The following is a 26,403-nucleotide window of genomic DNA, read 5'->3' as shown; positions in this document are numbered from 1 at the left end:
GTTTACTATTTGTATACTCTTCTGCATTTTTAAATGTACCTATAATGTGTACATGTTCCTTTCATAAAATTTTATTTTAAAGGAGAGCAAATACAAATTTATATATGCATATGTGTGTATGAATATGAGTGTGTGTTTGTGCATGTATATATACATATATGATAAAGACTAATTTAAAACTATAATACTGAATCAGCCATTAATTACTAGACTCTGATTTTCATGAGAATGCATTAATTTTAATGTATCTCCAAATAACATCTTCCTTAAATGTTAAGGAAACCATTTTAAATATTATTTTCTAAAATCTAAATTGTAATTTATATTACTTATTATCTTTCTAATTTATGAACTCACTTGTGGGGAACAACATCAATAAATTTACCACCAGGTATAAAAAGAAATCTAACACTTTGTCTTTTCTTTTTTCAACCTAAAGTTACCTTCAAGCTTCAAGAACATTCTCCAAGGTATAGTATTCTTGAATTTGTTGAATGACCAAGCTCCACTTACTAATATCCTTCATGGACATGAATTTGATTGTGTCCCTTTTCACCCATCATTTTTCTGAACTGAAAATTTCTCATCTGGTCTTACTACTTTATTCCTTTGATCAGTTCCATTAAGCTTTTAGGCTTCTCTAACTGTTTTATGGCCTTGATGGAATGTACTGAATAGAACCATGATCTCTACTCCAAGTTCTGAAACATTATTCGCTATGTTCAAAGATTTAACAAGATTATATAATCCTTTTTTTTTTCTTTAATTTTATCAATTTTTTCCAATGCTATCTCTGGCATTTGGTCGATCTTTTGAGCTGCCACTCCACACCAGACTATCTTCAAGAAATAGTTGACACAGATTCAGATATCAAGTTTTTCCCTGGACAAGAGTAATAGAGGAGAGCAATTCATATTACCAGCATAGTTTGGATTACATTTCCCCAGACATACTGCGTTATACTTGCCACAGCTGAAATGTATCCTCTGTTATTTTGCCTATTACACAGTGTTCTTGCAGGATACATCCATCTCACTGGAACAGTTTCAGAGTCATCTGCAAACTTACAGATCTGTCTCAGTGTAGTCATCATGGCCCATCTTCATCCCGAGGCCCACATCCTTCCAGTAGATATAACTGGAGCCATGGGAGCCTTGTTCTGTTTTTGCTTTTTTTTTTTTTAATTCTACTTTTGGCTTAGTCCAACGTCATGCTCCCTTGCTAATCCTGTGTATCAGAGGGAAATTTTAACAACTTGAGCAAGTGCTGCAGGTGAGATGATTAAGCCCATTTGGATAGTGTCTAAGCCTACTTGACTCTCCACCTTCCGCCACCCCATTCTCTACCTTGACTGTCCTTCCTTATATCCAAGCCCCTCCCTGCCTTATCCTCCAGCTTTGATAACAGGTCTGTGTCTTCGCACGTGGCCTGTTAACCTTACTTCTGGTTGTTGGCTTTTTGAGTGAATGACTTGTCTTACTCTTGTTAATTTCCCTTTTCTTTTGCTACCTCCCAGATAGGTCTTTCTTTCCCTAAAGAAGTGGTTACGGGTTCCCTTTTCTCCACACCCTCTCCAGCATTTATTGCTTATACAGTTTTGGATAGCAGCCATCCTGACTGGCATGTAATGGTACCTCGTTGTGGTTTTGATTTGCATTTCTCTGATAATGAGTGATGTTGAGCATCTTTTCATGTGTTTGTTAGCCACCTGTATGTCTTTGGAGAAATGTCTGTTTAGTTCTTTGGACCATTTTTTGATTGGGTCATTTATTTTTCTGGAATTGAGCTGCAGGAGTTGCTTGTATATTTTTGAGATTAATCCTTTGTCTGTTGCTTCGTTTGCTATTATTTTCTCCCATTCTGAGGGCTGGCCGTACAGCCACTATGGGAGAACAGTGTGGAGATTCCTTAAAAAACTGGAAATAGAACTGCCATATGACCCAGCAATCCCCACTCCTGGGCATACACACCGAGGAAACCAGATCTGAAAGAGACACGTGCACCCCAATGTTCATCGCAGCACTGTTTATAATAGCCAGGACATGGAAGCAACCTAGATGCCCATCAGCAGACGAATGGATAAGGAAGCTGTGGTACATATACACCATGGAATATTACTCAGCCATTAAAAAGAATTCATTTGAATCAGTTCTAATGAGATGGATGAAACTGGAGCCCATTATACAGAGTGAAGTAAGCCAGAAAGATAAAGACCAATACAGTATACTAACGCATATATATGGAATTTAAAAAGATGGTAACTATAACCTTATATGCAAAACAGAAAAAGAGACAGATGTACAGAACAGATTTTGGACTCTGTGGGAGAAGGCAAAGGTGGGATGTTCAGAGAGAATAGCACTGAAACAAGTATACTATCAAGGGTGAAACAGATCCCCAGCCCAGGTTGGATGCATGAGACAAGTGCTCAGGGCTGGTGCACTGGGAAGACCCAGAGGGATCGGATGGGGAGGGAGGCGGGAGGGGGGATCGGGATGGGGAACACATGTAAATCCATGGCTGATTCATGTCAATGTATGACAAAAACCACTACAATATTGTAAAGTAATTAGCCTCCAACTAATAAAAATAAATGAAAAAAAAAAAAAGAATGTAAAAAGAAAAAAAGAAGTGGTTACGAATTCTCTAGGAAGCCTTATTGAGATGCAGTTTCTTGCATCCAATGCCAGGGTTTCTGATTCAGTAGGCAAGGGCAGCAAAGTTGCATTTCTAACAGGCTTACAAGTGATGGCTTGGACTTTCCTTGTGGCTCAGACGGTAAAGCATCTGCCTACAATGCAGGAGACCCAGGTTCGATCCCTGGGTCGGAAAGGTCCCCTGGAGAAGGAAATGGCAACCCACTCCAGTATTCTTGCCTGGAAAATCCCATGGATGGAGGAGCCTGGTAGGCTACAGTCTGTGGGGTCACAGAGAGTCCAACATAGCTGAGCAACTTCACTTTCACTTTCACAAGTGATGCTGGTGCTGCTGGCCTGGAAACGAAACCTTGAGATATACACAACATCTAAGATTCCTGGGAGTTTGTGTTCATTTACCAGAAGTCTGCCCTGATGATCCACTTGTCTGACTGACTCATTTGGGTTGTCTGATGGATTTTCTCCATCTAAGGGCCCTATAGCTTTCTCTGACCACTTTCTGAGAAAGACAGTACCAATTCTAATTCTGCTTCCTAAAAAGATGATGGTGGTGGTGATGATGGTGACAGTGAAGTCACAGGGAATGATGATGCATCTCAATTTCCTCGTCTCTAAAGTGGAGATAAAAATGGAATTAAGAGGACTACCTCCCTTAGAGATTTTGGACCTATTACATGAGAAAAGAGCACTTTGCACAATGCCTGGCAAATAATGTGTGCCCAATAAATGTGAGTTATGACAACATCGATGCAGATGGTGATGGCAAAATGTCATTAATTCAACACAATGATTCACTGATTAGTTTCTGGGGATACATAACAATGAAAAAAATACATAAGGACTCTACTCTTATGAAGACAGAATAAGGACAAAGATAATAACAGATCGCAATAAGTACTACAAAGGGGGAAAAAAAAAAACAGGATGGCGGAACAGAGTAACTGAAAGAGGCTGCTTTAGTCAGAGTGGACAAGGAGGATAAACCCCATAAAAGGGTGGTATTTGTGATATGATCTGGGTGAGGAGTAGTCACTTAAAGAGCTGAGGGAAGATAACTCCAGACACTGGAATGTGAAAGTGAAAGTCACTCAGTCATGTCCAACTCTTTGCAACCCCATGGACATGGAATTCTCCAGGCCAGAATACTGGAGTAGGTGGCCTTTCCCTTCTCCAGGGGATCTTCCCAACCCAGGGATCGAACCCAGGTCTCCTGCATTGCAGGCAGATTCTTTACCAGCTGAGCCACAAGGGAATTGGAAGCTGCCCCTAAATGCTTGAGACTGGAAATTGGTTTGTTCAAGGAACAGACAGGAAGCCAGGATGGGAGGCTAAGGAAGAAAGGTAGGACGTGATGACGTGATAAAGTTAGAAAAGTTAACACAAGGTAAATCCCATAGCAGTTAGTAAGATGCAGTAAGGAGTTTTTAGTTTAGTAAAGAAAAAAAAAAAATTGAAGGGCCTTAAGAGTTTCAATTTCGAAGGAGGGATGTAATGTATTCTGATTAACCTGTTAACAATATTATTCTGGGTGAGAATGGGATACAGTAATGTAGCCCATTGATGGAGAGACAGGATATTATAGGCTTGTTCCAGGTAACAGGTGAGAGCTGTTGGATTTATTTAGAATGAGGAAAGTCAAGAAGGAGAAAAGTGCATAGATCTGTCATATATTCTGGAGGTTGAACTATTACAGATTTAATACAAGTCGGATATAAGAAAAAGAGTGCCCAAAGTTCATGAGTGGGTTTAATGTATTACAACACTGAGAACATATTCATTAAACCAAACTCTATTTACTTATTTTGAAAGTTTTCATATATATAATAAATGTGAATGATAAATATTCCTTATTATCCAAAGCTAACTAAACTGTGAATATTTCTTTTCTAGGTGATTTTCAGTTAATAATTCACAATACTGACATTTTTCACAGTCTTTGGTAAATAGTAAATAATGGTAGAACACTTCTTAAGTTCCTGCAAGAAAGTCTATAACACTTCTAGCTCAGATTATTTCTTAAAATAATAGTAGCTAATAATTATTTAATGCTTCACATGTACTAGACCCTGGTTCATGTCCAAGTCACTAGACTCTACAGCCCACTCAAGGCAGCACAACTCATTCATTTTCCCTCGGTTCTACAACTTTGGTTCAGTGATCCCATATGTTAGATAAAGTTTAGTGCCCTAAGTTCCACCATTCCTAGAGTCACTTCTAGAATGCTCCTTTAACACAGTTTCTTTCTCCTGGAGCTTCCCTGAAATGTCAGGAGATGGCAAGACCCATCCATCTTACAAAATTTAAATGAGACTTGCATCCTGAGTTTGAGTAATCAAGCAGAATGCATGTTAATGGCCAGATAGCTGTTGCTAATAATGATAATGATGCCACTTATCAAAGATCTGCTCCACTCCAGGCAAGGTCCTGAAGTTGCACTGAACATGTATCATCTCACTCAGCTTAATCTTCATACCCTGGAGGCGGGCACAGCAACCCGCTCCAGTATTCTTGCCTGGAGAATCCTATGGGCAGAGGAGCCTGGTGGGCTACAGTCCACGGGGGTCACAGACAGTCACACATGACTGAAGCAGTTTAGCACAAACACATACAATCTTCATAGCAGCTCTTCACATGCGTTGCCTTTGGTCCAATGCACAGACCACGCACAGATGAGGCGTGGTGTTCTCAGTCGCTCACCCAGTAACATCATCAAGTATTATAAACTGGAGGACACTGGAAAAGTAGAGAAGAGCAAGATGGTGGAAGACGGTGGAGTGGCTAGAGTAAAAGATGACCTTCACCATCACACAAATGCTCCTGATTTTAGGAGAGATGGATAAGCACAAAATGTCCCGTAAAGCATTCAGCCAAAAAGAAGAAAACCATGCAGCTTACAGTGGAGAGGTGAATAAACATGCATGCAGGCAGTCAAGAGGAGGGGAAAGGAAAACTCACTCACTGATAGCTTCTTCTGAGGCCAGAATTTATTTCTTATGAATTTATTTTTGTTTCAAAAATATCAAAGAAGGAAAATGCCCCTCCTCTCCCTCTCCCTTCCCGCATAAGTCTACAGTGACCCTGTGGAAGCCTAACCCCCAAGGTATTTTTGAACCCAAATTATCAATCTAAAGGAGAAACATATTACATATAGAATCCTCACGTCTCCCTGACTGACCATCCTTTAACGAACGAACACACACACACACACACACACACACACACACGCACACACCTCCAGGCTCATTTGAAATGTCTTTTGTTTTCATACACTGGAAATCAGTGATAAAGTGTTATGACCAAGAATTCAGCAGTTGGATCCACTATTTTTTTGAATGTCACTAAGAATACACCAAGGGAAAATTAAATTATTTAATTTTATCACTGGGGCTAATTATTTTCTTTGCTGGTCCTGTAAAGAAGCAGTAGATGGAAACTCGCAAATATCACATTTATTTTTCTTAGCAGGAGGGAAACACTGGGCTGTGATTAAAAAGGCATCATGTTGCTTCCTACAAAATGTGTAATGGGTCTGAACTGAAAGAACAAAAAAATGGCTACACCCACAAACCATGGTAAAATTCTCCTTTTAATTGGGTAGGCAGTTCCCACAGAAATGTACATAGTACGTTGCAATTACATGTAAGTTAAATTGGTGGAGCTTTAGCGCTGATAATGGGATATTCTTCTCCTAAAACACTCTTTCATCCCCCAAACACAGAAAAAAAAAAGTAGCTTTTAACTCAATCGTCTTGGCTAATTGCACACAGCATTTCCCAAACACTAGCCTGTTAAGAGATTCTGAGGAGACCTGTACTATGGACCTGTTTAACTTCATCTGATCTAGCATTTCCTAAACTGAGGGAACCACAAAGGATTTTTTTGCTTTATTGTTTTATTTTTGTTAGAATACCTAATGATAAAAAGACAGCTGGGGGGATATGTTGGTGAAGAAGAATTTTAGCTTTCATGTCTACAAGATGTCTCACTTGATGACACAGCTGCTTGTCTTTAAATCTGCCCATTTTACATGTGTTACCATAAAGCAATTATCCTTCTATTAAAAAGAATAAAGAAAACTAGATACCTCAAATTAAAAAAAAAATTACTCATTTTGTTCCTACCAAACTAGTCGCCAAAATGTATTTAACAAGGACTAATTATCAAAATATTTTTATTGCAATTAGAGCACTTTGTCATGCATTGCAACAGTTTTTCGGAACCATAAGAATATGGATAAAATGATGAAGACTTGGAATCTTAAGATTGTGCACAATTTCCTTCCTGCTGTTTTTGTGGATTTTCTTTTGTCACAAGAAGAATGAAATGGATGAGAGGGTTTTTTATTTTTTTCACATTTTCAACATTTAGGATGAAAATCCAAATTCAAGTCTGAGAGAAAAAAAATTATGCGTTCCTTACATATTTCTTAATGCTTCAGTCATGCCAACTAGTATGTGAGATATTAGGGACATGAAAATGACTAAGATACAACCTCTCCTCTTGAGAAACCAATTTGAGTTACACATAATTACAACTCCTCTTATGAACTTCTATGGAAACTGCCTGATAATGTGTTAAATGTTAGCAGATGGGGGACACATGTACACCCATGGCTGATTCATGTCAATGTATGGCAAAAACCACCGAACTATTAGAAAGCAATTAGCCTCCAATTAAATACATTATTTTTTTCAAAGGTTAATAGTAAAATTAACAAGACGTTATAGAAGCACAGGGAAGGGAGAGGGTTGCCGCATGGGTGCAGGGTGTGCCAAATCTAATGATCAAAGAGCAGAGCACGTGCATGACAGTGTCACGGAGAACAACCAAGTCAAGGAGAGGCTGTCTTTGTGAATGCACATGTCTCCACCCAGGTAACCAGCGACCTCACATTGCCCTTAGAAATTACCCTCTGGCATTCTATTTAGCCTGTTCCTTGGGTTTCCCAGGTCTCTCAGTGGTTTAAAAAAAAACAAACCACCTGCCAATGCAGTAGACACAGGTTCAATTCCTGGGTGGGGAAGATCCCCTGGAGCAGGCAATGACAACCCACTCCAGTGTTCCTGCCTAAGAGACCCCAGGGGCGGAGGCATCTGCAGGGCTATAGTTCACAGGGCTGCAGAGTCAGACATGACTGAGCAACTAAAGGACAACAATCACACTCACAGATGCCCACAAAAAGCCACTACAATTCAATTATAAAAAGACCGATAACCCAAACAAAAATGGGCAAAGCATCTGAATAGACTTTTCTTCAAGAAAGATACACAAATGACCAATAGTCCCACCAAAAATACTCCACAGTATTAGTCATGAGGGGAATTGAAATCAAACCTACAATGAGATACCGTCTTGGAGACACAAGGTAGGCTAGAATAAAAATGTCAGGTATTAACAAGTGTTGGTGAGGATGTAGAGAGATAGAAATACTCATACATGGCGTGGAGAATGTAAAATAGTACAGAAGGTTTGGAAAACAGCCTGATATTTACTCAAATGATTAAACACACAGTTGTCACAAAACTAGCAATTTCACTTCTAGGCATATACTTGAGAAAGTTAAAAACATAGGTTTACACAAAAACTTGTAAACAAGTGTTACAAAGAATTATTCATACTAGGCAAAAGGTAGAGACAATCATAATGCACATCAACTACTGAGTTGATAAATAAAATGCAATATATCTATACAAATGGAATACGATTTGACCACAGAAGAAATGGAGTACTGATGTAAACCACAAGGATGAGCCTTGAAAATATTATGCTAAGTCTAAAAAATCAGTCACAAAATACAATGTCTTCCATGATTTTGCTCATATTTCCAGAATAGGGAAATCTATTCCCTGGTGGCTCACAAGGTAGAGAGTCTGCCTGCAATGCAGGAGACCTGGGTTCGATCCCTGAGTCGGGAAGATCCCCTGGAGAAGGAAATGGCAACCCACTCCAGTCTTCTTGCCTGGAGAATCCCATGGACAGAGGAGAATCCCCAGAGACAAAGGAGCCTGCTGGCTACAGTCCATGGGGTCACAAAGAATCGGACACGACTGAGCGGCTAACATTTCCACTTCACTTTCACAGAGACAGAATTGTATAGTATGTGAATTACAATGAATGATATTCAATCAAGATATTTCTTAAAGCATTAGGAAAGATATTATTGCATTTTAAAAACACATTTGCTGAACAAATGAATAAATATGTAGATCAACATACAAATAGAAACTTCAAATGCTACAATATCATCCACCATTTGAAGACTTGTGTTTTCAAGTTGGTTCATTTTTGCCCCTTGGCACACTGCTGCCAAGTGGTGGTGGAAGCCTCCGTCTTACAGTGTGAATTTCAGGGGCTTGGGTATTAGGTATCCTCTGGAGGTTTCTTGCTTAAACATACCAGATGATACTAAAGATGAGCCCACAGCTATGTAAACTTACTGAAATGAGTATATACCTAGATATATTAAGTATTAAATCAGAAAAACATTAGATACTGTGTTAGTCACTAAGTCATGTCCGACTCTTTGCGACCCCATGGACTATAGCCCACCAGGCTCCTCTGTCCATGGGATTCTCCAGGCAAGAATACTGGAATGGATTGCCATTTCCTTCTCTGGATAGTATATAAGAAATACACACACACACACACACAAATATACATATACATGAGATACATAATTTATATATATATATATATATTTCCTCACTAGTCTTTAAAAACTGGCAAGCACAACTGATACTAACTCTTGCTGCTGCTTAGTCACTCAGTTGTGTCTGACTCTTTGTGACCCCACGGACTGCAGCCCACCAGACTCCTCTGTCCATGGGATTCTCCAGGCAAGAATACTAGAGTGTGTTGGCATGCCGTCTCCAGGGGATCTTCCTGAACCAGGGATCAAACCCCGGTCTCCTGCATTGCAGGCAGATTCTTTACCACTGAACCACTAGGAAAGCCCTAACTCTTGCCGACTTTAATTAAACCACTCCTGTCTAATTTAGTCCCAGTCCTTTCACAGAGTTAAACTCCTTCTGGGGTTCTGTGCACTTCTAATGGTTGAGGAAAACGTTGGCATGGAATGCCCTTTTGGGCAGCTTTTCACCACTGTCAGCAGTTCTCCTTCTAAACCACAGATGGTCAATTCACCTTGCTGAGATTGTTAGGGCTAATTAAAATTATAGTCTTAGATTGCCTTTTTAATGCTCTGAATTAGTACATAGCCTTTGCCTTTCCCTCTGGGCCTCTACTTCCTTCCTTATCTGTCTGAGAAAGAACAAAATTAGATCATAATCATTTCAAGGATAAATGCAAAACACTGTTCAAATTGTTTTCTCTAAAGAAAGAGGGAGGGAGAATCGAGATCCCCATGGTAGGCCTTCAAATAAATGTCTGTATAATAAATAAATAAACCCTACCACTCATCCAACTAGTAATTCCACAGCCAGGTGTAATTGCAGGAGTGATATCAAATAATTTTTTTTTTTTTACTAACAGCCTGAATTTGCCTATTTTCTTATTCTAACACTTATGCACACAACAAAATTTTCTAACCATCATTTTGGATAGAACTTCTGCATACGCTCATGACAATGGTGATCTCAAGGGAGGACAGTAACTATGATAAATCAACACAGTGATGGGAATAAGCAGCTAATATATGAATTTTTAAAAAATTTAATTCTGCCCTACCTCATGCACTTGCATTCTACTTTTGGGATCATCTCTCTCCATGAAAAAAATCTTAACTAATTTCAATATGATCCATTTGGCAATTACCTTGTGAAGCATAATCAATATAAACTTACCCAAGGCACAGCGTTTATGACTATGATCATTAAATGCATATAGGTGAAGGAGGTCACTGTTAATAAAGGCCAATTATAGAAAGACATGAAATTTAAGAACTGCAACTTAGGCAGAAATAATAAATTTTGAAGAACTTCATTCAACCAAAGAGTTACCACATTGCAATAAAAGAACAAATATTATCTTAATTAATATATCTTACAATAACTGCTTTCCATTCATGACTGAGAACCTAAGCCTAAAACCCAACATGGGTAACCCACCAGTGAGTTTATAAAGGAGGTGACTGAAGACCTTAATGGAAGGTGAGCGTGCCACTTACTCTCCAAAGACAGATGTGTCAATTTCTGCTTGGTCAATTACATGTGCTCAGAAAGTAGCAGCAAATGACACATTATGTTTCAGAAAAAAAAAAAAAAACTGTAAAGCATATGTAAAAAATAAAAGGACACAAAGATATCAAATTTGAATTATCATGTTTCCTTCCATTACTGGACACATCTGAGAGTTGATAGGGTGTGTGACAATTGACATGCTACAAGAAACTTGAATTCATACAGCCTATCTAAGAATTGACAGGAAACAAGCATATGTTTTCATAGTTAATTATATATTTATTATTAAAATTGAGACAAATAAAATGAGAGGATCTAAAAATGTGATATCTTATACTTTGAAATCACTAAATAGATGATGATAATAAAAAATAAGAGAAGCAGACATTAAATTTATAATGATATTAGAATTACATATAATCAGTTGTGTAAATGAAAAAATGGGCTTTCATTCACTTCTATTGTAACGTAAGAGGTAGATTTTTTTTTTTTTTAAACTCCTAGAAATTTAAGATTGCCCATTCTAACAGTGTGCGACCAATGTTGGTAATACACTTCACCACTGTAGCTTCTATCTCTATAAAACTGATCAAGGATATTTTTAACAGATATTAGTCTGGTTGTGCTGACATTACATAATACCATGGGCTGGGTGGTTTAGACAACTGGAAACTTAATGTTTTCACAGTTCTGGAGGCTGGAAGTCTAAAATCAAGGTGCCAGCAGGGTTGGTTTCTGGTGAGACTTGTCTCTTTGGCTTTCAGGTGACAGGGTTGGTTTCTGGTGAGACTTATCTCTTTGGCTGACGGGTGACGGGGCTGGTTTCCGGTGAGACCCGTCTCTATGGCTGACGGGTGACGGGGCTGGTTTCCGGTGAGACCCGTCTCTATGGCTGACGGGTGACGGGGCTGGTTTCCGGTGAGACCCGTCTCTTTGGCTGAAGGGTGACGGGGTTGGTTTCCGGTGAGACCTGTCTCTTTGGCTGACGGGTGATGGCCCTTCTCTGTGTCCTCACATGGTTACGTCCTCTGTGTGTGCACTGAGAGAGTGATCTGACACTTCTTTCTTTTCTAATAAAGACATTGTTTCTTTTGGATTAGGGGCCCTGGCTTTATGACCTCATTTACCTTAATTACCTACATAAAGGTCCTCTCTCCAAACATACTCACAGTGGGGATTAAGATGTTAACATCTGAATGTGAGAGGAACATTTCAGTCTATGAAAGTGATGTATGATAAAACCAGGAGCCCCATGGAAATTGTATAAAATATTTTGTTAGAAAATTAGACAGGGCACAGGGTTTATCCAAGGTCAAGCACCTCGTTGGTTAAAGATCAAATATCTTTTTAGTGTATACATTTCTGCATTGATTCAGATAATGAATCAATTCAGACCTAAGGCAGTGTCGAATCTCCTGACTGTTTATTAATGGTTGTCTTAATATATGTAGAGAGGTGTACATGAGGGAACTGGGTAGATACAAAAAAGCATGTACATATATTCAGAAACGGTGATTATAGTTCTTAAGCCAGAAGTCTGGACATTTTGAAAATAAGGACTGACAGTATACCATTCTTTAGTTCCTTTTTTTAAAAAGCTAGAATTTAAAAATAATCATGGTGTTAGTGATTTAAACCAAATATAATCTGGCAACAGAATCCAAAGACTCTCCCTTGGTTACTGGAATCTCAAGCTTTCTCCTGTCACCATCGCTTTTGAGGCTCTTTCTTTTATGAGAGCAGAGACTACCAGTTCTTCATAGCTTCAGATTCAATGTTTACATGCAACAAGGAAAAAACCCTTACTGGGAAGTGATGAAGACAACTGAATGCATGAATTTTAACTATATTGCAACTGCATCAAAGCCAGACCTCAAACCCTTGTGTAGCCTTTCCAAAACCTAGTGCAGTGCATGTACTCAAAACGGCTACCAAAATTGCATTGCTGGTTATTCTTATAGGTCAGAAACATTATATAAATGGTTATTATTAACCATAAATTTATTTATATATTTTTTATTTCAAACATGATTGTCCTTAATCTTATCTAATACAGATCTCTTCAACAGGTGTATATATTATGGCAATTTCAAATTCCACTTTAGGATGCAAATATTTTAAATTATATTTAATGAACATGAATTCTGAAACTCTTGACAAAGACCACAGTATATCTCTTTATCTTGTATGTAAAATTATATCCTACTTGAATAATCTGTTACTTCATGCCAGTTCACATGTAAAGGCAGTCTAAGAAAAGACTATGAGTTGAAAGGCAAGACAAGAGTCTGATAAAATACATGACTGGGGGTTTCCCTGCTGGCCCCTGCTAATGCAGGAGACACAGATTCGATCCCTGACTGGGGAAGATCCCACATGCCATGGAGCGAATAAGTCTGTTCGCCCTAGTGCTCCAGAGCCCAGAAGCCTCAGCCATGAGCCCACATAGTGTCCGAGATCCCAAGCTCCCCAACAAGAGAAGCCGCCTCGACGAGAAGCCCAGGCACCACAACTAGAGAGTGTCCCCTGCTCATCGCAACGCGAGAAAGACAGCACGAAAAAGTGAAGACCCAGCACAGTCAAAAATGAATAAATTTTTTAAAAAGAATTCTTTTTTTTTTTTTTTTTTAAGAAAAATGCTTGATTAAAGTGTATAAGCACATGCTTGGATTTCCTGTGGGATTTTATCTGATGAATAATTTAAATTATGCTTAAATTCTTTAAAATAATGAAAACCAAACATGAGTTAACACTGATAATGAAGTTATTCTTTCCTTAAGAAAGCAACAAATTATATTTTCCATATGAACTCAGTCCTACAGGATGAGCTTCATTACAAATATATACCTTAGATGATAAAATGATACAGAAAAACCCAAATGAATTTTTTGGCCAACTCATTATCAGAAGAATCTAAAACTATATCAAAGATTTTACTATATCTACATGTATTTTAAAGCCTGGATAGAATAGATAAAACAATGTTATCAACAACCATATCACACATTAAACCATGCCTTCCACAACAGTTCTAAATCATATTAAGTCTGTGGGAAATCCTTAAAATATATACCCAGTTACCAAGAAGATTCAGGAAAGAAGTAAAAGAAGGAAGGAAGGGATAGACAGAGGAAAAAGGAAAGAAACTCAAGATAAAAACACAGCTCTATCTATATTTAAAATTTAATAATGCATCTAATTTACATATTCAACCTGCAACTGATAATAGATTTTTAGAAATAGAATACATTCAGAATAAAATGCATGTAACTCCATGGCTGATTCATGTCAATGTATGACAAAACCCACTACAATATTGTAAAATAATTAACCTCCAACTAATAAAAATAAATGGAAAAAAAAAATAAAGTCTAAAGGCAACCATAAAGAGAAAGACTTGGTATCCTACATAAAATTTAACCAAATCAGAACAGCAGCAGATAAACACATACTCAGAGTGTACAAATCATTGCTATTCTTCTAAATAAAAAGTTCCTGCAAATCAACATGACTATTTCAGTAAATGTGTAAAGATCAAAAAACGTGGATAACAAGTCATAAAATATAAAACAAAAATGTCCATAAAAATTATAAAAATGATATGGATTTAATAAGGATGTAAGTTAGAACTAAGAGACAATTTGATAAAATTGTTAGAGAATGCTCTCTCGTGAGGGGCAAACTCTGGTACTGCTGGTGAGAATATAAATTTTCCTTGACACTTTTCCTCAAGATATAAACAAATACGTGACAAAACTATCAAAATGATAAATCAGCTTAGTGCTTGCTTTTTGAAAAAATAAAATTCCAAAACAAAATAATGCTCAATAATCAAGGACTAGAGAACATATGTACATGCATAGAAATACACAGGGGAAGATGATACAAAAGTCAAAATGTAAAAAAAAAAAAAAAAAAAAGGTCAAAATGTGTGCCTACATATATATGTCCATACATGTATTTCTTGGCTAGTTTATCTTCAGAAGTCAGTATTTATAGATGTTTGATTTAAATATCAATGACGCATTGCCTGTCTAAATTAATGAATTAATTTGATTAATTAGACTTCATGTATTTGCACTTAGAGGTTTAGCTCGGGTCACCACAAATTCTAGCTCATTCTATAACCACATTTCTGGTATAATCAGTAATATACAAGGTAATTTCTATGGTAACTGATCTGTAATACCAGTACTTTGATGTTACAAATGCAAAAGTTGTTTCACAAAAACTTCCATATAAAATAAGAGTAAATTAAATTGTTGTCATTTTGAAGTTAGCTGATATTTTACTTAGAATAATGCTATCTCTAAAACCAAATAATTAGAGTCCTTTGCTTATTCTTAGTTTAATGTTTATGGTTTGATCAAAGAACAAAGAGAACATTCCCTCACCCATCATATACATTATTACATTGTGTACAGATGAAAGCATTTTCTGAACAAACTTTAAAGCCAAATGCAAACTTTAAAGTAAAATGTATAGCATGGTAATATTACAATATAGGTTAGCAGATATAATCAGTAGACTGTACCTTTTCATTTCTACTGAATAATTTTTTAAAAGTCTATGATTTTTCCTAGACTCTTTAAATGGTAAAAAGATTCCAGAGGAAAAAAATTCAAAGACTGATAAACAAGTTTTTCTTGTTGCTACATGAGAAAGCAATTGAAATTCAAATATTAAACAACTTTCTCCAAACTACATGATTCAAATGAAGCTGGCTAAAAGAAACCCGGTAGATAATACAACATTTTGTCTGACTGAGTAGCTACCACATATGAGAATTATTTATTTGCAAGGAGACACAATGACTTTGCCTATCTCAATTTAATGAACTTATCTGTGCCTCTTACATTTATTTAGATTCTTGCTATGCAAGCTTTCTTTAGAAGTATTTGATTTTAATGGTTCATTTTCAATCTAACATTTACAGTATTTCCATATTAACTAAACAATTTTACCAATACATCTGAGTTTAATGTCAGAAACCTTGTCATCGCAAATGACATTTAACTTTTCTGCTCAAGTACCTACTTTTTTCTACAGTTTCTCTTATTTATTTCTCCCAGATATTTTGGAACCTTTCATTTGATATTTGTCAATTTTGTTCAATAATAATTTTTGATAGGTTTTAGTTATATAGCTGGAATAATTAGACTAAGCAGTGATATATCTGGATTTTAATCAATGAGCAAGGATTCAAAAACTGCATTCAACCCCTGTGTAACTAATCAACATAGAGCAAGGACACATGTGGAGTATTGGGACCTGGCAATTTCACAGTAATAAACACAGAAAGCATTCAATGATAAGCATTTATAGCATCATGGTGATATATTTTGAAGGGTACAAGGTAAACTCATTTCAAGTCATTCGCTTACCCAAGACTGTGAGCTCTGCAGAAGCACTGATATTCTCATTTTTATATGTGACAACACAGGTGTAAGTTCCACTGTCATCATCTGTCACATTGGAGATAAGCAAGTTACTTCCACCCAATAAAGAATACTTTTTGGACCTGTAAGACAGAAGGCATATGACATTAGAGAGTAGATTAACTTAAGTTTATATAAGACAAGGTATCTAAAGGTTTAAATGAACTCCAAAAAACTCAAATTATAAAATCCAGGGCTCTGTTTCCTGGGAGCTTGATAATATAGTGCATCTATTGATCAAAAATTCCTTCAAGGTAAACCACTCCCATTGGAAGACTGTAATCAAAGAAATGAAGCAGATTAAACTTGAAATTGGGGCTTCCCTCATTGCTCAGTTGGTAAAGAATCCACCTGCAATGCAGGAGACCCCGGTTTGATTCCTGGGTTGGGAAGATCCGCTGGAGAAGGGATAGGCTACCCACTCCAGTATTCTTGGGCTTCCCTGTGGCTCAGCTGGTGAAGAATCTGCCTGCAAAGTGGGAGACCTGGGTTCGATCCCTGGGTTGGGAAGATCCCTGGAGAAGGAAAAGGTTACCTACACTCCAGTATTCTGGCCTGGAGAATTCCATGGACTGTACAGTCCATGGGGTCACAGAGAGTTGGACACAACTGAGCAACTTTCACTCACTCACTCAAACTTGAAATTAATGTTAGTCCTGAAAAGAAACAAGACATAATTTGGCTTGATTCTCTCATTTTTGGGTTTGAGAACTGCAGGTCCAGAGAAGTGATTCCTCCCAGTGGGAGCCCATGTCCTATGTCTTGACCACCAATTTAATAATCTTTGTACAAAGTTACATGTCATATTGCACTGTGCATGCCTGGTCATATTTGAAGAACACATCTTCACATGCTGAAGCTGCAACCAGATTTATTGCATGCATTCATATTCTCAGAAGTATTGTGATACCATACAATGTAGTGTTGTTATATAAATAAATACTTCAGGCAGATGAAACTTACAGATTAATTTATTGCCTATGAACCTATTTTGCCATAAAATATGTGTTTAAAAGTACCACATCAAATCTCAAAATCAATAAAACTAATTTCTAAAATGAAAACCAATCCACTTTTATCAAAATGTTTCCAACTGTGTTTCATTCTATTAAGAGTTTTCTTTCTAACTAAGCCTTAATACTTACATCTGGTAACTTGAATCCAGCCAAGTTTTGTTTTATCTTGAATATCTGTTATAGCTGTGACTCTCTATACCACTTCCTTAGATTCAGATCCTCCAAAGTACCTTCTCTGAAGGCTCTGTGGGAAGGACCTTCTCAAGGACAACCCTGACTTTCTAAATTTCCTTTTGTAATTTGTCTCATAGATTTTGACTCTACCCAGGTGGTGGTGCAGAAGTGAAGAATCCGCCTGTCAAAGCAGGAAAGGTGGGGTTCAATCCCTGGATTGAGAAGATCCTCTGGAGGAGGAATTGGTGACCCATACCAGCATTCTTGTTGGAAAATCCCATGGACAGAGGAGCCTGGCAGGCTACAGTCCATGAGGTCACTAAGAGTAGAATGTGACTTAGCAGCTAAACAACAAAAAATGTCTTTCATGTTCTGTCTAATGCCAAGGATGTGAAAAGACTATTCAATTGTCATCCAAACCCCTAGTGTTAATAGATACTTCTATCAAATTAGAGGAAGTTAAACAGGGGCACATACTTTATGGAAGTCCTGCATTTATCATACCTGAGTTGGATGACTTCCTCTCCTCGGAGCCAGGTAAAACTCGGGGGAGGGTAGCCGGAAACACAGCACTCCAGGATGGCATCCTTTCCTTCAACGGCGACTACATTTGATGGTCTTTGCAGAAAATACAGCTGCCTGTGCAGTCCCGGATCTATGGGAGAAAACACAAGATCGCATCTGTTATGATAAATACTAAAAAGAAAAATGATATAGCTGGAACCATTGGTTTTTTTTTTTTTTTTTTTTACAAAATGCTGTGATGGAGAGGAAGGAAAGAAAAATGGAAAGATGCCAATGAAACTTATAAAATAGACTCCTAGAAGTTCTTTTCCATGTCTAGTTTCTAAGATTATGATATTCAAATATTCTTGGCTGCTGATAACACTGTGATGAAGGCAAAGGGAAAAAGCTTGAGACTACAAGTCACTCATGCAGGCTACAGGTCCTGTTGACTTATTGTCATTAAAGAACAAGACAGTATCAATAACTGTCCTAAACATTGTCACCCGAAGCTCTTTGCTGTTTTCAGTTTGCCTGCCACAAATATCTATTCCAGGCTTCCCTGGTAGCTCAGTGGTAAAGAATCCACCTGCCAATTCAGGAGATGTAGGTTTGATCCCTGTGTTGGAAAGATCTGCTAAAGAGGGAAATGGCAACCCACTCCAGTATTATTGCCTAGAAAACTCCATGGACAGAAAGAGCTTGGTGGGTTACAGTCCACAGGGTCGCAAAAGAGTCAGATACAACTTAGTGACTAAATAACAACACAATATCTATTCCACTTCCATCTGCTTTGTTTATTGCTTCTGTGGCTTGGGATATAAGATTAAAAATAATACATTAGAATTGTGTTAAACAAGTACTGAGGAATAGATTATAGAAATTATTTAGAAATATCTGTTGTCTTCAACACCAAAGTTATACTAAAGTTTGTTTGTTTGTTGTTATAACAATAAGTGTAGCTGTTTCTAACCCTTCTGTTTATTTTAAACAACTTTCCAAAGAATGGGTTTGTCCCTAGAGCTGAGATTCTGGACAAATGAGGAGCATACTCCTTTATCACCCATTCTCCTGTTGTTCTGTCTAGACAACATTATTCATTGCTACCAGCAGGTAACTGAAATAGTGTCTTTTTTATTGAGGTATCCTTGGTTTACAAGGTTATGTCTGTTCCTGCTGTCTGAAGTGAACTGGCTGTATGTATACATATTTCCCCTCCCTTGTGAACCCCTCCCCCACCCCACCCTTTTAAGACCCCAGGGCACTGAGCTGAGCCCCCAGCTCCTGTGACAGCAGGTTCCCACTGGCTGTTTTGCACACTGCGGTGCACACATGTCAATTCCAGCCTCCCAGCTCATCCCCCACCCCATGGCCGCCTGTCCATTCTCTACCCCTGCCCTGCAAATAGGTTCATCTGCATGACTTCTCTAGATTCCACATATATGGGTTAATATACAGTACTTGTTTTTCTCTTTCAGGCTTCTATCACTCTGTATGAAAGACTCTAGGTCAACTCACATCTCCACAAATGTCTCAACATTCCTTTTTATGACCAAGCAATATTCCACTGGATATGTGCACCCTGTTTTCAACCTAAAGACTCATTCTACTCAGACTCATTTGATCCAAAAATTGCTAAGATGATATATCAAGTGAAATAATAAACATATGAAGGTTCAAGACTGTTATGAAAGATTTCTGTGAGAGTTAAGAGCTCCTCTTTCACTTACCAAATGAATTCCCCTCCTAACACCTGGGATACACCAACAGCATTATTACCAGAAGGTGGACTTGGAGGAAATCTTCCCAGCCATGTAATATCCTCTATCTGACCCGCTGAGTAAATTTCTATTTCTTTAAGATGAAAAGCTGTATTTCCAGGTCCCCATTAAAACCTGCATTTCCCTATGAAGGCTTAACTGTGGCTGCTTACAAATTAATGAATTAAATAGAATTAGCATATAATCTTTCATTTTGCCAACCCAAAGCAAAATGTTGAAGCAAAGAAAGTGAGGCAATGACATCTTCAAAACCAGGGTTGGGGTGACAAGGAAATGTCAAAGGAGTTAGATTTAAATAGGTTGTCCTGGCGGCCATGGACTCCCAGGTGGCTAGGTAGTAAAGAATCCTCTTGCCAATGCAGGAGTGACAAGAGACTCAGGTTCGATCCCTGGGTTGAGAAGATCCCCTGGAGGAGGAAATGGCAACCCACTCCAGTATTCTTGCCAGGAAAATCCCACGGACAGAGGAGCCTGGCGGGCAACAGTTCGTGGGGTTGCAAAGAGCCACAGCTGAGCGTGCACACGCGCACGGGGGGCCCTCGGTGATCAGGAGGAAGTGAGGTGGGAAGAGGTCTGCAACACACGTCAACACTGCTGTTAAATTTCCCCTGATTGAACCCAACTACACATGAGCTGATCGCCGGTGAATAAAAGAACACCAACTCTCTTGTTAATAGCTGGGAGAGTAATTGTCATCTAAAATGTTCTTTGCATGAAGAAAGATAAATTCACACTTTCTCAGTCTTCTCACATCTGCTTCTGCTTGATACAGCAACAAAAATAAATACTCTTCACAATGAAAATATTGAAAGAATTTTCAAAATGTGTTAATCTTTATTAAACCAATATTCTAGATAAAATGTCACAATTGTTTTTCAGAATTGCTGGTGGTTTGTTTAATAATCCTGCTTGAAAGTGAATTTTCAAATCAAATGAAAATGTGTTGAAGGAAAATGCTGCTTAAAAATAAAACCCCTGATGTGGATAAAAGGGAACTCTCCTACATTGTTGGCGAGAATGTAAATTGGTATACCCACTATGGAAAACAGTAGGAAGGTTTCTGAAAAAAATGAAAAACAGACTTGTTATATGATCCAGCAATCCCACTCCTGGGCATATATCCAGACAAAACTATAATTCAAAAAGATACATGCACTCCTATGTTCATAGCAGCACTATTCACAGTGGTCAAGGCATGGAAACAAACTAAATGTCCAACAAGAGATGAATGGAAGAAGATGTGGTACAAATAGAAAATGGTAGGAATCCTCCTCAGCCACAAAACGGAGATTTTTGACTTTATCTTAAAATATTGGCATCACTGGGCTCAGTGCCACAAAATCACCATCTGCTATTTTTAGGTGGAGCACATATATTCTAGGCTTCCCTGGTGGCTCAGTTGTAAAAATCCACTTGCAATGCAGAAGACACAGGTTCGATCCCTAGGTTGAGAAGATCCCCTGGAGTAGGAAATGGTAGCCCACTCCAGTATGCTTGCCCGGGAAATCCCGTGGACAGAGGAGCCGGGTGGGCTACAGTCCATGGGGTCACAAGAGAGTCGGGCATGACTTAGCAACAAAAACGTTCTAAATTACTCCAGTCTCCTGCGTCATATGTGTCACCCTTATACGTGACGGTGCGTCACATATGACAATCTGTTACATATGACAATGTGTCACACGTGACAATCTCATGCGTGTCATATGTGTTACCCTTCATACATATGGAAATGTCAGTCTTTGGCAGGGAAATTTGGTTTCATTTCCCCAAAGATATTTCCCTGTCATTACTGAATCTGATAAATTCTAAGATTATGGAAGTACTCCTCAAAGCTAAAGTAAAAATGGTCTTAAACAGTAAATAGTTCATACATCTCACAACATTGTGATAGATTAAATATGATCACGAACTGTTCAAGCTCCTCTGGTCCAGAGCTGAGGGTACACTTTGCTCTGGTTTAAATCTGGCCTGACCCCATATCTTGCTTTGACTAATTGACTGTGTTGGGAATTAAATTGATGAGTTCTGGACACAAGGCCTCAGGGGGCCTTACAAGTTTCTGCCACGGCGCTTTCTGAACAACCACACTGGCCTTACCGACTGGAGGATGAGAAGGCACGCAGAGGAAAACTGAGTTCTCCAGCCAAACACCAGCACCCGCTCATAGACACGTGAGTGAGGCCATCTTAAACCTTCCACCTTGGTCAAAGGCGTCTGAGTGAATCAAAGTGAAACGAGCAGAGGAACAGCTGAGACAAACCCCAGGATTATACGACCTAATGACGGAAATCACCACATTTTGGAGTGGTCTGTGATATAGCAGCAGATAACTGACACACACATGAAAACAAATAAAAAACTCAGCCACGTGAAATATCAAGTAACCTTTTGGGTGGTTGCTGTTTTTATTTTGACTTTTGCTTTCTGGTTTTTATTTGTTTGTTTTCAGTATTGGGTGATTCTGGCTATTTAAAGAGACATGGTTAACTTGATGTATCCCTTATTTTTCTCCTTTAAATTATTATTATTTTTTTAGAACATCAAGAAAACGTATTTAAGTTTTAAAGTGGGAAGGAAGGAGATACAGTTGCCAAGGTTATCTTTGTGTGATAAAACTGTGGGTGGTTATTCTTTCCATCTTTGGATTTTTCTGTGAGTTCTAAAACTATTTTTATTAAGAACAATTTTTTTTTTTAAGAGTAAGGAGTTATTTGAAACTCTGGTGTTGCAAAGTGGTTGAAAATTACATGAGGAACAAAGAAATTATAAAAGCTAATGACTAAAGCACAAGGCAAATACTTAGGAGAAAATGAAAATTCTCCTTCCAGGCTTAATAATGATATAGATGAGAAAGACCTGAGCAGAGTGAACTTAAAATTCTAGGTCATGACTTTTGTTGACTAAATTGATTTTAACTGAGCTATGATGGAATTAGTAATTATTCATAAAATTATTTTTGTTCTTGCTATATGGGTATAGATTATTCAGACCCAAATGGAGTTATTCAGCTAATGGAATATGAAAAAAATCAAGCAAATTAAAAAACATGATTTCACAAGGAAATGACATATAACACCAGTCTGGAACATTCTATTTCATAAATTGGTGATATGTACACAAATGATCATTCTGTTTTTATTCTTCAAACTGACATATGTTTCACATAAGTTCATGTATGTGTAATATGTTTTAAATTTTAAAATGAGAGGGAAATGCAAGGGTGAATTTGAGAAAACATATTTCACAATAGCTTTCAAATCAAATCAGAAAAAAACAATGATTTTTCCTCTAATGTAAATTTTTATATTAAAAAATGCAAAAGCAGACCTTTTCCATATAATACTCATAGAAGTGAATGTATACATGTCATAACTGTGTTTTCTAAATGGCTTATAAGCAGTCACAATTTGCCTGAACTAAAATCCAGTTTATCATTTTCTTGTTGGGAGGCAAATGTCAGCCTGATTCTCTGATCTGATCTCATTGTCATGCTGGTGGAGGTACAGCTAATCCTCCTCAGAGACCAACAGGGTGGTACAGAAATAAAAAGAAAACAGTCATTACAGTGATACAGATCTTTGACACACACAGATTGTATTAAATTGTAGAAACACCTTATGGCAACATGCTGCTTTTTTTCCTGTATGCTTTCTTTTCTTCCTCCTCGCTCCCTTCCTTCCTTTCTTTATAACTTTTTAAAAAGAAAAAATTGGCCTACTTTGTCTTCACCTAGTATCTGAGTTGAGAGGACTGCAGCTACAAGCACCAGGAAAATGAATAAGAATGTAAACAATGGATCTCAAACTCTCTGGTCTCAGGAACCATTTGCATTCTTACAAATTATGGAGGCAACCAAAGAACTTCTGTTTACACAGGTTATAGCTCTAAACAGTTACAATATTAAAAATCAAAATAGATGAAAATATTTGTTAACTATTTATTCACATCTCACCAGAATCAGTATATTAAAAAAGAAAAAAACTCTCCAAAAAAATTGAGAAGAGTGGCAGTACTTTCTATTTCTGTACATTTGTGATGAGTGGCTTAAACGAAAATGACTAGATTATTGTGTTACTTTCTGCATTTACTTTGTTCTGATATGTAGATTTGGCTGAATTACATGCACATAATATGACCTCAAATAGATATGTAGTTGGAAAAGGGATGTGTATTTTTAACAGCCTTTTCAGAGAATTGCAGATTTTATCCTTTAAGACAGCAACAAAACTCAATAAATAGTTTTCTGAAAGTTGTAATGTGAAATCTGACGTCATATCAATAAACATTCTGTGCTGTGTTATATAAAAATCCACCGGTCTACCTTGCATGTTGAACATATTTTTGCCCATGCTTGATTCTGTCACATCAATCACTGGTCATCTGGAATGGTACAGTGAATTAGACAGATCTTCCAAATGTTGACACATTTCATTATACAGTATCACAAAATCTCATTTGTTACTATCACAACCAATCCCACTAGAAAGGTCTTTTAACGTTGCAAAGCTGTCAAGATCCCAGTAGCAGATACAAGATTTCCAAATTTCTAATTTTAACTTAAAAGCTTGAATTTCATAGTTGGCAGCAAATGCTGTTTTCCTTGTACTGACTGACTCACTTCGCTCATTTTTGAGAAAATGTCTAACGAGTACTCAAGTCTGAATAGCTACAGTTTTCCTGCTGATTGTCCTTTCAAGTAAAAATGATGTTCTGGAAAAAAAAAAAAGTAGCTAATTCATCTTGAATCTCAAATGATCGTGTAAGTGTTTACTCCTCAAAGAAAACTCTGTACTTTGATAATCTTGAGTATATTTCCCATCTTGACATCCAGAACGTTAAAAAGATGTGCATTTAAGAATCAAGAATTAATAAAATTCATAATTTTTACTACTTCAAAGACATTCTTAGTCACTAAAGTAAAAAAAAAAAATACCCCTCAAACATATTAGGATTATTATTAAAAAAGGTTTAACCTTAAAGATCTTCTGACACCATCTTGAGAAACACCAGGGATTCACGGACCATACATTGAAGAACTGACAAAGCGACAGTCCGAATAAATCACCCAGTTTTCTTAGATGTTCAAGAAGCCCATTTCCTTTCAACATGGGGATAATTTTGCATCTTTCAGGTAGAAGAAGGAATAAGTTAAATATACTCCTCCTTTCCTCCTTCCCTTCTTCCCCATCCATCATCAACCATTAGTTAGGGAAGAGTGCAAAACTTAAGAATCTCCTATCACTGTCTTCCTATCACTGTCTAACTTGCTATTGAAAGTTAAAAAGCATCTTGAAATATATAACCTGACATATTTAACTTACACTTCACATGTTCAGAAAGAACTCTACTATCTGCAGAGCGCATGCCCCAAAGAGACACGGAGAAAGTGCGCTAGTGAAAGTGAAGAGAGTATTTCCCATTTAAAGACATTTCCCAAAACAAAACAAAACAAAACAAGTTTCTACACAGGCTTCTATTAGCCCTCATACTGGCCAAATTTACCGAATCTGTTAGGCCAGCTAGAAGCTAGATTTGACTCTCTGCATTCACAGGTTTTTCCAAATGCCTTGGGGTCACATACTTTTGTGTTACTTCATGATCCATGACCAGGCTGAATATATAAATTATTCAACCTGGGATATGTTTCAGAATGAAAGGTAACTCTCTTTATAATTATTCTAGGACATCGGGTATGACCAGGACTACCCAGGGCAAACTGGAAAGCATCTTTACCCTGAAATGACAATGATTTATTTATTTTTCCTAATGAGGCCATTTTCCTAAACTACTCTTTAGGAACATCGACACTAAGCTTACATGGCAGAATCTAAACAATAACTGAGGCACAGAGAGATCTGATGATGGACTGTTGGCATCTGTGTCAGCAAGAAAAAAAATACTGGTTTTTACAACTTAATGACTGTCTTCCTCAGAATAACTAGTCCTTGCTTTTAATTGTTATGCTTTCTGAATGTAAAACCTACCACACCCCCCCCCCAACCCCGCATCGTATACTCTTGTTTTCCTTATTAAGTTCCTGCTTCACTGGAATGTAAAACACTTTTCCAGCTGGAAATAAAAGGGCACTGCAGGCTATCATAGGATATTCGCTTTGATTTCTTCCCAGGCATAAGAGTAACAAATTGATTTAACTTCACAGAGCTAGTTTCCTCTGTCTATAGCCTCAGTTTCAAGCTCATCTACTGTCCACCTGCTGACTCCTTAGCCATCCCCATCTAGTTCTGTTTCAGGAAATTCAGCAGCCACCATGAGTTTCCAAACATAAGTAGGTACCCTAAAACATGTGTGCATTTGTGCTTACTCAGTCAGCTCCAACTCTTCGCAACCACATGGACTGTAGCCTGCCAGGCTCCTCTGTCCATGGGATTTTCCAGGCAAGAATACTGGAGTGGGTTGCCATTTCCTTCTCCAAAAAATCAGCCTAATTCACATGGATCACAGGAATCAAAATTAATTTAGTAAAAAAAAAAAAAAAGCTTCTGGTTCAAGATGGTGGAGTAGAAAGATGTGTGCTCATCTTCTCCTGGGACAACACCAAAATCATAACCAGTTGTTGAACAACCAACTTCAGAAGAATGATGGAAACCACCAAAAAAAGATATCCCATGCCCAAAGACCAAGAAGCAGCTGTAGCAGACGGTAGGAGGAGCACAATCACGACAAAATCAAACCCC

At 37.7% G+C, this 26,403-nt stretch overlaps 1 protein-coding gene across 6 annotated transcripts in view; it reads right to left on the bottom strand.

Annotated features, from left to right (window-relative positions):
• Positions 1 to 26,403, bottom strand: part of DCC (DCC netrin 1 receptor) — a 1,219,152-nt gene that overhangs the window by 628,805 nt on the left and 563,944 nt on the right. For all 6 annotated transcript variants that reach the window (XM_043444495.1, XM_043444496.1, XM_043444497.1 and 3 more), the window contains 2 exons: positions 17,928 to 18,078; positions 16,180 to 16,316 (listed from right to left, as the gene is read on the bottom strand). In XM_043444495.1, coding sequence (XP_043300430.1) covers positions 16,180 to 16,316; positions 17,928 to 18,078 — 288 coding nt within the window. The remainder of the gene's footprint in view (positions 1 to 16,179; positions 16,317 to 17,927; positions 18,079 to 26,403) is intronic.

The sequence above is a fragment of the Cervus canadensis genome, chromosome 23 (assembly GCF_019320065.1).
Source record: "Cervus canadensis isolate Bull #8, Minnesota chromosome 23, ASM1932006v1, whole genome shotgun sequence".
NCBI classification, from domain to species: domain Eukaryota; kingdom Metazoa; phylum Chordata; class Mammalia; order Artiodactyla; family Cervidae; genus Cervus; species Cervus canadensis.
The sequence above is the reverse complement of the archived record's forward strand: the minus strand, read 5'-3'. Positions and strand labels throughout refer to the sequence as shown.